Below are 14,517 nucleotides of genomic sequence, written 5' to 3'. Positions count from 1 at the left end.
AGAACCATGACATGACGTCTTTGAGTGACTGAACCACTGACACTGGAAACATATGAGAGGGTTTGGAATGTATGGCCATACCCTGCACTTAAGATAAGTGGTACCTGCCTTGATGGTTGCAGGTAGACGTGATGATGTAAATGTCAGAATGATGACACTGGTCGATGTCATATTTCCATCTTTGCGAGTATGGATATGCCTCACTGCAAAAACACCTTGGGTGGAGAAACCAGCGAGAAGCTCTGACTCGGGGATGTTCTTCAAATCCCTCTCAACAATAACTCCTTGTGATGAATTCAAAGTAGCATGAGGTGTAACCTCAACAGGTATATCATCTTCAATTGCCTTTGAATACAAGAGGAGTTTGCTGTGTTGAGATGTGGATGTTTCCACCAATATGTCACCAGATCAAAGCTTCTTTACTGGCTTTGGAGAGCCAGTAAGTCCCTCTAGTCCTTTCTGAATGAAAAAGGGAGACATCTGCCCTAAAGGTTTGTCTGAAAGAGAATGTAGTATGAGAACATGAGGTACAACAGGTGTTCCAGATGTTGAAGATTACTGCTCAGAATCTTCAAGATGTGGTCATTTACCTATGGACTGTTTTTTCACTGCTTTATTTAAATTTTTATTTGGAGGATCCATAATTAAAAAGGAATATTTTGGTACCCACTGACCCCACTCACTATGGAGCCCTATGAGGGGATGCACCATAATGCCAAACAAGGACACTGCTGCAATGCCAGGGTTTCATGAGCAGTATACCCAAACACCAGCATCAGAAACAATGTCCACAACACCTGTTGAGAACATTCAACACTGGTACTTGGTTGACCCCAGCCCAAGTGGACCAACCGACTAACCCAAGGAGGACCACCCCAAAGCTGCTCGTCTACAGGAATTCAAGGCCAGTGGTGTGTTAGGGTTGGACCCCTCAACCACCAGGATCCTTCCCTCCCCTTCATAAGTCACCATGCACTGCAAACACGTGGGTACATATTTAGATCCTCCAGGAGGTGAACTGAAAGAACAAAACTTTCCCTGGGAAGTCCCTTTGCCACGTACGGTAATCCACACCAAGGAGAGATAATGAACAAGTGGACCTGAAAAAAAAAAAAAAAAGAGAAAACAAAAGACAAATAGGTTTGATATGTTGATAGCATATAGGCCTTGGTCACTGGTCCATCAATGAAATCAAAACTTAGTTAATAAAACCAGTAAGGTGAATTAAAACAACAGGAAATAGTGGTGTCAAAGAAACCTTTTTAAAAGCAAAGGAGCACAAGTCCCAAAATTATAATTTTCATTAAAAGAAAGAGAAAACTGAAATCTTCAGAATTTGGTATCTTTCTTTGTTGTAGTTAAGAAAATTAATGAAAAAAACTACACAACAAACTGATATGTTGATGCATCATTGTTTTTCATATATAACGGTGAGAATCATAAGATTAGTGGACACAAATTTTGGCAGGGAAGGTGTCATTTACATTAAGACAGCTTTATTTTTCTAACATTGTGGTAGGAGTCTGGAAGGGGTTGTCTTTAGATGTAGCAGATACAATTAATTTAAGAGCATTTAAGAGAAAGCTTCATGAGTATTTGAATGATAAGAGCTGGCTTTTAGGTTTCATTATTATTATAATCAAGGGTTTAAGTTAGTGGAATATGATAGCCTAGACGGGCCAACCCTTGTTGCCCTTTAATGTTTTGAAAGATTAAAATAATAAGCATAAAAATACCAGTAATTTCTCACAGAAAACACATCTGAACAATGCATAACAGTGGAAAAAAATGAGTCTTTGTTTCACTATTTTTACTGATAGGAATTATTATGCATGGAAGAAGTTTTGTATTGTAGTACATGAAAATAAGTATAGGTGTGGGAGCTTTGCTTAAGGCTTGTAGTATACTAAAAAATTTCAGAAACTGAAGTATTCATACTGACTGTCAGGTTTCATAATGTCATATTCTATATAGCAGGTGTCTGTGAATTGTTGGTGATAAGTTTCAACAATAAACAAAGAGCAACCACAGTAAACTTGTTTCAGAATAATATACTAAAAACAAATTAAAAGTATATACAAATATTTGTTACAAATTGTCTCTATTACCTTAAAATCCACATAGGCTGGTTCAGTTACTTCAAAACACAACTGACAAGATGAATTAATTATTCTTCATTACTATTTCATTACAATACATTCAATGATAATTTCACTTTAAAAAATTGCCACTATATACTTGTTATCACTAAACAATAATTTTGTTGATTTATTAATGGCATCAAAATGCCATTAATAAATCAACAAGAAACTCAAAGTTCTAGCAACATAATGTAATAATCTCACCATTGCAAACAATTGCTAATTCATAACAACTGAAGTACACAACTTAAGAAATGTAAACAGTTACATTAACAAACATACCATAAAATATTCCTTCCAAAAACAACCAAATATGACACTTGGGCTATATGAACTATATTTGTTCACATTAAACTCAAATTGAAACAGTTGTGTATATCTAACACATATAACAATGAATGACACAGATGTCATGCTTAATTACAAAGACATAAAAGATTCAAATAAGGTAAAAGATGAAAATCAATTTGAAAACAACAAAAAAACTTAAAAATTAAAATAAAGGAAATAGGTTATAGATATAATAACACTGCACAACAATTTTTTTGAAAAGTTTTGCTTCCTGAAAATTTTTGGTGATTGTGACAGGTACCTGGTGGGTATGCACAAATATAGTTTTGGTTTTGCTTCATCATGTAGGAACTCTGAAAAATAGACAGTTAACTGTTTACTGGCAATAACATATTTCATTGTGTTTATGTTTCTAATACGCTATTAAGTTCAACATAATTAAAAGTGTTTTGCTCCTGATTTTCGTTTGTATTCAATGCCGGTGCATCACTTTGCAGTGTCCAACAGTAGTCAGCAAGCATTGACAGATTCCAGTTGCCCTGATGTCGTTTTTCCATTGTAGCAATGTCCTGATGAAACCTTTCTCTGTGTTCATCACTGACAGCACCGAGATTTGCAGGGAAGAAGTCCAAGTGTGAGTGGAGGAAATGAATCTTAAGTGACATGTTGTAATTCATTGTTTTGTATGCTTTGAATTTGTCTACCAGCTGAATGTAATGTGGAGCTCTGTAATTGCCAAGAAAATAATTGTCAACAACATCTTTGAAGGCTTTCCAGGCAATCTTTTCTGGCCCAACTTACAGATCTTCAAACTGCTTGTCACTCATAACATGTCTGATCTGAGGGCCAACAAAAATGCCCTCTTTGATCTTGGTCTCAGTTATTCTTGGGAACATCTGTCTTAAATAACAAAAACCTTTGCCTTCTATGTTCATTGCTTTCACAAAATTCTTCATATTTATGTGAAAAGGAGGCAAAAAAATCTTTGCCAGGTTGACAAGCGGTTCATGCGTCACATTTTTCTGCCCTGGAACTAACTTTTCACAGAGTGGCCAGCTTTGTCTAGAATAATGTGACTCTTTGGCATGACTGTCCCATTTACAGATGAAACAACAGTACTTTGTATAGCCAAGCTGCAGTCCCAGTAACAGAGCAATGACTTTCAGATCTCCACAAATATTCCAGTTGTACTTGCTGTAGTGGATATGCTTCAGCAACATTTCCATGTTCTCGTAGGTTTCTTTCATGTGTGCTGCACAGCCAACAGGTATTGAAGGGTGAACATTGTCATTGTGTAACAGAACAGCTTTGAGGCTTAATATTGAAGAATCAATAAAGAGATGCCACTCTTGTGGGTCATAGTCACAACCCAAAGCAGAGAACAATCCTTCAATGTCAACACAGAAACAGAGACTGCCAACTTGTGCAAAGAATTTCCTCATATCATCTTGGCGGCTTCGAAAAACAGAAATTTTTGTACCTGGTGACAGCAAACATCATTCCTGCAGTCTCAAACCTAGCAATTCGGCTTTTGCTTTTGGCAGACCCAAATCTCTGACCAAATTGTTTAATTCTGACTGTGTTATGAGATGTGGATCACCTGAGGAGCATGGTTCAAAATCCAGATCAATGTCACTGCCAGTTCCCTGCATTGCAGTTTCTTCATCTGGTTCATCTAAGGTCCATTTCTCTGGTGGTTTCGGAATTGGAAGACTGTCGTCAGGTGGCACAGGTCTCATTGCTGAAAGCAGATTAGGGTATTCAATTGACTTCTTGTTTTTGGCAGAGAAACCAGACACATTAGTCAAACAGAAATAACAGTCCGTCACATGATCTTTCTGTTCTTGCCATATCATCGGGACAGCAAACGGCATTGTCTTTCAAGTGCCTCTGAGCCAAGCTCTCAGACAGACAGCACATGTCGCACAACAAATGTGAGGTGCCCATTCCTGGTCTTGATCATCAATTTTACAGCAGAAGTGCAGTGATATGCTTTCTTCACGAGAGCAGTCATTGAGCGTCTCTGATAAACAAGCATATACTAGCCACAAATATAGCAGAATGTATCGCTGCTGTTATGACATTGACGAGACATATTGACCAACACCAATCGTCCTGTAAAACGTCTATAATATCTAACTTACTTGTTACAGTGCTATTGAAACAATACTTACACACTATAAGGTCTATATTAATCTAATGAGCAGCAACTGTGTATGCAAGCCACCTTTATAGCCTGCTGAGACAGTGTCAAGCTGGCTCCGGCCTGCATACTTCCACAGAACGGCTTTCAACCTGGCCTGATTTCATGCCTGGACATGCCAAGACAGCACAAAACAATGTTCATAGGTCTCTTACAGAAATGAAAAATTTTTGACACAAATATAAGAAAAAACATGAACAAATTGAAGATTTCGATGAAATGGTACATGATGGGCAAATTTGGATGTGATTTTCGTGATCAGCAGCCAAAAATCTATAAGAAACACCCAACATTGTTCAAGAAGCAAAACTTTGTTGTGCAGTGTAACATATACACTTCTACCTTGGTATTTAGTATTAATTATAAAAGTAATTGGTTATATATTGTTGATTTAAAATTAAAAATTTCCAACTGAAATTGTCTGGAAGCTCTAACAAACAGAAAGAAAAATTCATGATTTCTAAATTTGAAATTTAAAGAACTATATATATTGCTTACTGGAAACAAGTTGTTTAATAAACAACTTAGTTGAGTACCATGTTCAGTAAACATGTAATTCATGAAGAATAATATTAAATAAGTTTAATAACCTGTTGACTTTGACTCCTGTCCTGGACGGTAAGATAAAGCAGAACACACTTCAGAAGTATTGTATTTGTAAGAAATTGGCCTTTCCAGGGCAGAAAACAGGATATTATCTTGCTTTATACCTGTTGATGAGTAATGAGGTGTTGGAGATGGAGATGCTCCAAAAGGAACTGGTCGATTGAGAGGCATGTTTTTTGAATGAGCTGGACTGTGGTTTGGAGACATCACAGCATGACCATCTGGAATATGGTGCCTGGCTCGATTTGGACTTTGAAGAACAGAATATAGGGAATTTTCGATGACTGATTGTCTATCCTACATATAATAAAATATTCAAATTAAGCAAAAGATGCTCTTTTCAAACAAACAACATGCCAAACTTATTAATAAATTTAAATCAATTTTTTCCTGCTGCTGTACTTTCAATATTAATGAATGTAAATTCTATTCAATTCATGCTTTTCTCAAAAATAGTATATTTGGATCATAATGAACATTTATACACTACTGAGAGAACTATGTTGTATTTGGGTGAATGTATGAATATCAGAGGATTTTCATGATGCATAAAAATTTGTGGTAGTAAGACACTTCTAAGAAAAGGTTATAATTTATATCAAACATCTCAGAGAAGTTTTGTTTTTAAATATTCGTACACAACCAAGAATCTCACTGTGACAATAATAATTGTTTTTATTAAAAACTTGTACCTTAAAAAATCATCATAAACTTTGAGATTTATATAAAATAAAAATCTATTCCAAAATTGTTTGTTTGCAGTTCAGTGCAAAGCTATTCAATGGGCTATCTGTGCTGTTCTCACCACAGGTACTGAAACCTAATTTCTAGCATTGTAAGTCCACAGACATGTGCTGGGTCAGTTGGGTGGCAACTCTAAGAATAAGTTACACCACTACTTGTACTAAATATATGAGATATTAAAACTTTCATTTGAGACATGTTTTTAAATTAAAGAATGTTCTTTGGAAAATATATGGTTAAAAGATATGACTATAGTTCATTTCATTTTTTGTCTTCTGTTAAAGGTACCTGAAGAGGACTGTTTGATGGGGTATAGCTTGTTCCCCCGCTTCCTGGTCTGCTTCTTCTTCCAAGGTGGGTTGACAAACTAGGACTATGGGGAAGGGAGTATAATACCCCTGGTTCAGAATGCCTGCCAGGGTTCGAGCTTTCAGCAGGTGAAAAAGACCTTGAAGCAGAGCTGCTAGTCGGCCGAGTAATCACTAAACTTGAGCCACCACTTGAGTAATTCAGGGACTGAGATGAAAAGTTGGTATCACATGGATAAACTGAGGATGGCATGGAAACAACAGAAAATGTACCAGAAGAAGAAGGTAGAGATGTGGTCTGGGTGTTATATACGTTATTTTTAAAACTGCTTGCTTTTACTTTATTTTTGTCATCATGGCCTATGAAAGAGAATCCCTAGAAATGAGAAAAAAACATTATCAACATATATATACATATAAGAATAAACATAAAAAAGTTTAGAATATCTTTAACCCATGCTTTTATTTGATGATTCCTATTTTTACATTTCTTTTTTAATAAAAGGTATACTACAACTTAAATGGCATAATAATTCTTCATAAAAAAGGTATTGATAGTAGTAATAAATCTGAGCAGTTTTACTCTATATTACTAACAAGCATTGATCTGACAAGTTGGTTAGTGTATGAAAAATGTGAGCACACATAGTAACAGTTACTTAAATCATTAAAAAATATCCATAATGCAGGAAATGTTTTCAACCCTGACTGACCTACTGTTAATTTTACAACTGAATTACTTTTGTATCATACATCAAGAAAACACAAATAACATTGAACAATTTAACTTTTAACACATAGATATAACACCATGGTGTGAAAGATTATTTTCTTGGTGCAAAGCTCCATATCAAACAAAACTTGCTATGTATACTTGTTAACTACTACAACTAAAAAACTTATGTAGGCAGGTAAGATACGATGTGATACAAGTTGGAGCCCTGATCACTAATACATGTATCTAATTATGATACATTTCAACAACATGATGAAAGAAGAACAGTCCAATTCAAAATGGCCTTACCTTGTATTAATGGGCTAAGAAAAAGAACACATAAATCAGGCCCACTTCATTGTAATGCATCAGTTCATATAAATATTTATTGTTAGAATAGTATAATCATATATAATTTGTATTTGAATGTATTTGAAATAAGCTATAAGTAGTGAAACTTATTATTTCATTCTATTCTTAAACACATCATGATAATTTATGTTTTCAATACCAGCATACCATGGATATACTTATCTGCAGTTGTAAACTGTCCTTAAAGCCATAAGTTATAGGTTTACTGCTAACTGTGGTGTTTTCATGCAAAAATTGTATCACAAGGTCAAAGGGCTGATTAATTTTGGATGTCTAAACCAATAAATACTGCTCATTTCTTCAACACAACCCCAAGAGTGAATCTGGGTGCGAGCAAATGGGCTGAAATGCCTCAAACAGATCCTTTCTGTAAAACTTTATAGTCATTATAAACCCTTTATGGCAGTGCAATATGAAATTAATATTAAATTCTTATCAAAGTAAACAACAAACATAAATTAGAATTAAATGTACACTCAGTAATGATCATAGCTAATTAGGTATAGAAATGAGACTGTTGATAATACTTGTATATATTTGCAATATTACGCATTTGTGCATGTGTTGTGTAGAGAGAAATACATATTTGCACACACAAACATAATGTACAAAGGGGTGTTCAAACACTATGATAATGATATAACAATGAGAACTGAGGCCTTTTGGCCCCTTCTTCCACTACTGTTTGTGTTGTAAGTTATGGCCTAGTTAAGCACTATTATTCTGCAGTACATCTTCCACTGCAGGAAGCTTTTGTACACAAAGGTCAGTTTTATCCTTCTCTTTCCAAAGCCCAAAAATAATGCATGGTTGATAACTTCCAAGGATGTGTATGAAGAAATCAAAGTTTGAGAGAAGAATCTACAAATGGTATATGCTAACAAGGGTATAGTTTTAAGTACCATCTATATCTTCAATTCATAACAAGTTAAATGAATTGAAACAGGAAAGTTTGGGCTTTTTTTTAATCTGTGTGCATCAACAAAATGCACTACACAACCCAAGGTACAACACTGTTGACATAAGAGTATAAATTTGTTTTTTTGAAATTAATAGAAGCTGAAATTTCTAGAAATTCTCCTCTTAAGCTCATAAAAGGTAACCAACACAACGTGGAGAGGCAGGTTCTATTGTTGGTTTACTACAGTTATTATATGTTTACAGAATTTGAACATTACAAACTATTCAACTTCAGAGAATTAACTTTGGATGTTAGTATTTCTATAAGAACATTAGATATCTTTCTCAGTGAAAAGTTAGCTAACTTCTGGTCAAGTCAAGTTTATCAACATATAATTAATTCACTTATCAAGAACCACTGATAAAATATTTAGTTCCAGACCATACAAAAGACTCAGTATTATTTTCAAGTTTGTAAAACTCTGGTATATAAACCATTATTTGTAATAACTTTTTATAATAATTATTATTATAAATTGTATTGTTATTTGTTTATTAAAATATATTTGTATTAAGGAAGAAAACTGTATGTAATAATCATGTTGCCAAATACAAATTTAATACATAAACATTCAGTTAACTTCTAAGTTTAAATGAAACTTTCCAGCTACTTGAAATCACAATATGTAACATGATAAATTGGAAGTTCATTTGAAATAAGTTATATGTGATACTGTGTGTTTCTCAATTGAATATTTTCTATTAATCTTCATGTGTGCGTGTGTGTGTGTATGTGTGTGTGTGTGTTTTCTTATAGCAAAGCCAAATCTGGCTATCTGCTAAGCCCACTGAGGGGAATTGAACTCCTGATTTTAGCATTGTAAATTCCTAGACTTACTGTTGGACCAGTAGGGGACATTAATCCTCTTATGTTATCATTCTGGTAATGTAGTTATTTAAGACTTCAACCTTTGATGATCTTATTAACACTGTTTGTCACTCAAAAGCTGAGGTGCAAAAGGTATCATATATTTTTATCTTAATACATAAATAAAATACCATTATTATCTACTGTGATTTTTCAACTATATATAATTTCAATATACTCAAAGAAGGATCCGTTGAGTAAAAATTTGTAAAATAATATATTCTGAACAACACATTGCTTTGTTACTATTGTGTAAAACTGATAAATTAAAGAACAAAAACTCATTTTACAAATAAACAAATACTTCTTTTTTTCTTTAAATTTAGCTTTGTGTTTTTATGTTTATCTATTTACTTAAGATAGTATAATGTTGTTCCTAGACTGTTGCACTGTAATAGGCCACTGTTAAACAAGAAAGATATTTGCCAAGAACACAAAATATATATTTTGTACTTTCCATAGCCCTGGTGGTAAACATCTTTATTATCTCTATTAAAATGAATCCTAACTACATACTTACATTCTCTCTTCTCATACCACTAATAATTCTCACTTAACTGTATTAATATATCCTACATCTGTACAAAATTTTTTATTGTCATTGTTAGAATGTCTTCTCTAACTGTACCCTTTACACCCATTTAACAGAATTTATTCTTATAATGCATCAAGTGGTTATACTCATTTCAACATTTGAAGCCATTTTATGTCAAAAATGTATTTAACTCATGGCTTTACAAAAAGACTCAAAAAGCTCAAATTCCTAATTTGATATTTGTTGGATAATTAATGCTTTTTCAGAAACCAAATCAGTATGTTTTATGTGCCAAAGAATACCAGTATTTCAAAACATTCAATACAGAAAACATACATTGTGCAATTTTGATTTTCTATAAATGATAGAGATGTAACAATTACATATATATGTGGCAATACACTGAAATGTAACAAGTTTGTTGAATTGCACAAAAATATTAAGAAACACAAAGCTTTCAAAATAAGATAGATTATGCATCACTTTAAAATCCTGGTATCTGCATTTTTGGTAAAAAGCAGTTTATTGTGAATCTCAAATTCTTATTCATAAATTTTTCATGTCAAATATTTATTCTATGTTAGGCTTAAATATTCAATATTTGACTATCATAAGAAAATAAAAATTTGTCAATAATACCTTACATGATATTATATCTAAGGTTGATTTCTGAAACTGTAGAAGTAACAACAAGTAAATCATCTGGTATAGAAAAGAATTTTACATGTAACCATTTACATTTTAAATAGGAAATATACTAAACACCTTACCCTTTTTGCTACTGTAAATGAATCCTCTTCAATACAATAAATACTTTCATCTCTTCTGGACATACACTCCAGACTTTTTGTTGAGCAATCTGGGTCACTGTCATCATTCAGTATACAAAGAAATTTACTTGAATCATTTGAGGTTTGTTTCTTAAAATCATCATCAGAGAGTTCTCCTTCCCATGACATAGGTCGTTCCTGATTTTGTTGATTGTCATAACATACCACTCCATTAATTCCTCCTTGCTCTTTCTTTATGCGAAGATTCACTGCTTCACTGGCTACAGCCTGCATCACTTCTTCATTGCTACCATCATCTTCTTCAACCAGCATTTTATCTAATTTAGTCTTTGCCATGTCTCTAGGACTTCTACCCATGCAAAAGTTGTGCAGGTCTTTATGATTATCATCCATTATTAGAAGTTGTGCTTAAAATTAAATACATATGCACAAAAATTTGCATATTAGTAATCACAGATAGGTTAGGGTTTCACATATAAAATTACTTTCTGTTGTTATCTTTTTGTTTTCATTATTTCACACCCACTTTAAAAGAAAAGCAAAACATATTTTTAAAGTGTGTCAGTAAGCTTATTCTAACACACACACAACAATCACTGTTGAGATCCAGGTTATAAAGTTGCAAGGTGACTTTCTACTTTCATATTTGAGATCTATAAAAAAAAAAAAAAAAATAAACTGACCATTAACTACACATATTTATAAAATGAATTTTTATTGCTTTGCAAAAGATGCTCCAAAAATTCAAATAGCAGCACTATGAAATATTTTACACATTTTACGAAAGGTAAGATTTTCTAAACATATTAAAACATCTTTAAAATATATGATACAGTGCATACTAAAAATCCTCCTGACATATAATGTTAAAATATTAAGTATTTTATCACAAAATATTTTGATCTACTAATAAATGAAAACTTAATCATATGACATGTCCAGTCATTCTGGTCTTTTAATTTTTCCTAAATTCTTAATTCAATATTATCATTAAATAATGATGGCTTGCCAATTTAATGGCATAACTCATGCTTTTCTAAATACAAAAATATCTATCATCACATTACTGAATTATTTTCACTAGATGTAAAACTGAAAATATAATCTGTAGGGTTGAGGCCTAATACTTTTTTTGATTCACTACATTCTTTGTTTGGATTGTATGGGGTGGCCTGTAAGTCCCTACCCATCCATATGTTATTATGTTATATTCAATTACCCACATATTATAAATTTGTTTCTTTTTTTCAGATACATATGGTCGATGTAAACCCATTTACACCTAAAGAGCGTATTGTGACATAATATTATGCAGCAAGAATAAGGGACAGCACACAGATACACTGGATACATAAGATATATGAATGGATAGGGACTTACCGGCCACCCTGTAGTTTCGCCTCATCAGAGTCATCAGTATACATTGCAGATTATGTTTTCATTATCAGTATCACTTTTAGTGAAAAGAAAGCTGACATAATCAAACAGATGGTTCACTGTATAATACTAAATAATAAATTTGGCACACTGACACAATTTTACCTACATACCGAAACAAATGTATTTATTAAATGGTTGTTCAAAAGGACTTAAATGCTCCATAAATATCTATCATCAATTACATCAATAACTGAATTATTCTTAAAATTTAGTATACTGGTTGAAAAATATTAGAAGAATTAACAAAAAGTGTTAATATACTTTCTTTATAACTTTCCAACCTTTAAAGAATTAATTTTTTTTATTAATATATTTGTGGTAGTATTTTTTTTTAGAGAGGTTTCTAAAATAGTCTATTTAAACTTATAAACTTCATAAATCTATTGATACAGATAGGGTTGTTTTCATACTTTAGAAATATTTTTTTTATTTAAAAAATGTAGCTTGCAAGTATGTTTTTTTATCTTTGCCAAACATCTGGAAATTTCATTAAACCTAGTTTCACTATTGTTTTAAGTTGTACACACAATTAAATTGTGCAATAATAAAATAGAAAATAAATAATTCAATATAAATTATTTGTATATTTAACTACTACTCATGCTTTTCTAACATTTTTTTAACAAAAATGCTGTTATTTACAGTTATTAATTCAGCTATTTCACTTATTTTCTAAGAGTAAACTTTACTGACCTTGATCTAATTAATTTGACTGCATTTTATAAACTGTACAAAATTTAAAAATAACTAGAACTTCCAATACTTTAGCAATATGATATGGCAAGCTTATTTTTAGAAAATAATGTCAATCTCTTCTTTCCTAAGATAACTTTTATGCAAATTAGTATATGTTAATTTTTTTTCATGTGATCTAAGATGTAAGAGACTGACCAATCAGTCAATTCTTAAAAATGAATACATCTTAGATGTGGCTTTTTCACCAGTGAAGTTCCTGACATTTCAATGTGGAGCACCATTACCACAAACAACAAAAGCAGCCAAACATCAATATTAACATACCTAAAATTAAAGTGTTGACAAGATCCTCAAATACATTAACCACTCCTCTAAAAACAGGAACATCTTTACTGTTTAGAATCTTTGTATGTGATACAATGGACCCAATCCACAAGAGCATCCCATACATGAATTATGGAATAGAAGTATGATAAGTATAAAGGACAAGTATATTCAATCAATTCTCTCCAATAGAGTACGGATGTCAAGTAACATACAATATGTCAAACAACACACTCCAAAAAATCCAAGTGCAACAAAACAGAATATTAAAATCCGCATTTAGTTTACCATCATTTATGCCAACAAATTATCTACACCAAATTAGTAATTTACCAACTATAAGAGATAGAATGACAGAACTTTCTCTCAAATATTATCTAAAAGCAGAAAATAGAAACAAACTAACGGCATCACTACACAAATTATCAAGTGCACCAACAAAATACATATCACCTTACAACATATTTCAAGAATCACAATCCACTCAACAAAGAATCTAAATAAATAAAATCCATGTTATTAATATGAATTCCTTTTTTTCAGGTACAGGGCACACGACAGGCAAAACTTTCGGCGCCTGTCGTGTGAAAGTGGGTTTTCTCGGGGCACTCCCGTTTCCCCCCACATCAAAATCTTTAGGCATTGGATTTCTAGATCCCAGCCCAGGCAACTCTTTTGCCAGACCCTGAATCGTGCCGTTTGATTTGATCTGGATTTGAATGAATTATATTCATATTCACATCTGCCCAACTTCTTCCTTTCGGGACAGGTCCCGGCCTTTCTTTCTACTGCTGCCTTTGCCTCCACCCAAAACAACATTTAGAGAGACAGCCTCCACCCAAAACAACATTTAGAGAGACAGCCTCCACCCAAAAAGTCAAGAACAATAACAATAATTAATTTATTAAATAAAATAATAATTAAAAAAAAACAAAAAAAAACTACCACTTAATCTTAATAACAATCCACGAAAGGGGACGAAGAGGAACCACAAGGTTCCTGAACACCCCGGTTGGAGAGAGAACTCTTCTGATTTCTCTCTCTCTAAACTGAACCCTGCCATGTTAGTTTAGTTTAAGTTAGTTTTTTCAATTCTCTCTTCTTCAAAAATCAGTTTAACATGAGGTAAGGTATGCAACATCATTCACTAAGTTGAAGTTAAGGCTAACTGTGCAAGGATGTAACAGCATGAATGTTTGCCAGGATGTGATAATGTGTAACATTAAAGATTCTCTTCCACAAGATGTGGATCTATGCATAATAAATAAAATTTTTTTTTCAAAACTATACTTCCACCATGGGGCAAGTGTGTCATTTTTGTATGAAAATGGAGCTGAATCTGATTCCAGGTACTTTATAAATTAGTATATGCTTTCTATCTGTCGGTAGAATAAATCACAACATATTTGTACAAAAGAATATTGGGCCAGATGTCACTGGTTTACAAGATGTGTTCTTGGAACAATCACAGACGAGCTATTTCCCACTATGCATATCTCCATGGATGTCCAATATGAATGTTA

General features: G+C 32.9%; 1 protein-coding gene across 9 annotated transcripts in view; it reads right to left on the bottom strand.

The window, feature by feature from the left end:
• Nucleotides 1–14,517, bottom strand: part of LOC143245000 (uncharacterized) — a 98,942-nt gene that overhangs the window by 31,980 nt on the left and 52,445 nt on the right. For 8 of the 9 annotated variants that reach the window (XM_076490710.1, XM_076490709.1, XM_076490706.1 and 5 more), the window contains 3 exons: nucleotides 10,514–11,187; nucleotides 6,274–6,669; nucleotides 5,226–5,538 (listed from right to left, as the gene is read on the bottom strand). In XM_076490710.1, coding sequence (XP_076346825.1) covers nucleotides 5,226–5,538; nucleotides 6,274–6,669; nucleotides 10,514–10,927 — 1,123 coding nt within the window. In that variant the 5' untranslated portion in view covers nucleotides 10,928–11,187. The remainder of the gene's footprint in view (nucleotides 1–5,225; nucleotides 5,539–6,273; nucleotides 6,670–10,513; nucleotides 11,188–14,517) is intronic. The other variant, XM_076490714.1, reaches the window with a different exon arrangement.

Source organism: Tachypleus tridentatus, chromosome 2, assembly GCF_004210375.1.
Source record: "Tachypleus tridentatus isolate NWPU-2018 chromosome 2, ASM421037v1, whole genome shotgun sequence".
Taxonomy (NCBI): domain Eukaryota; kingdom Metazoa; phylum Arthropoda; class Merostomata; order Xiphosura; family Limulidae; genus Tachypleus; species Tachypleus tridentatus.
This window is presented reverse-complemented; position numbering and strand designations above follow the sequence as displayed.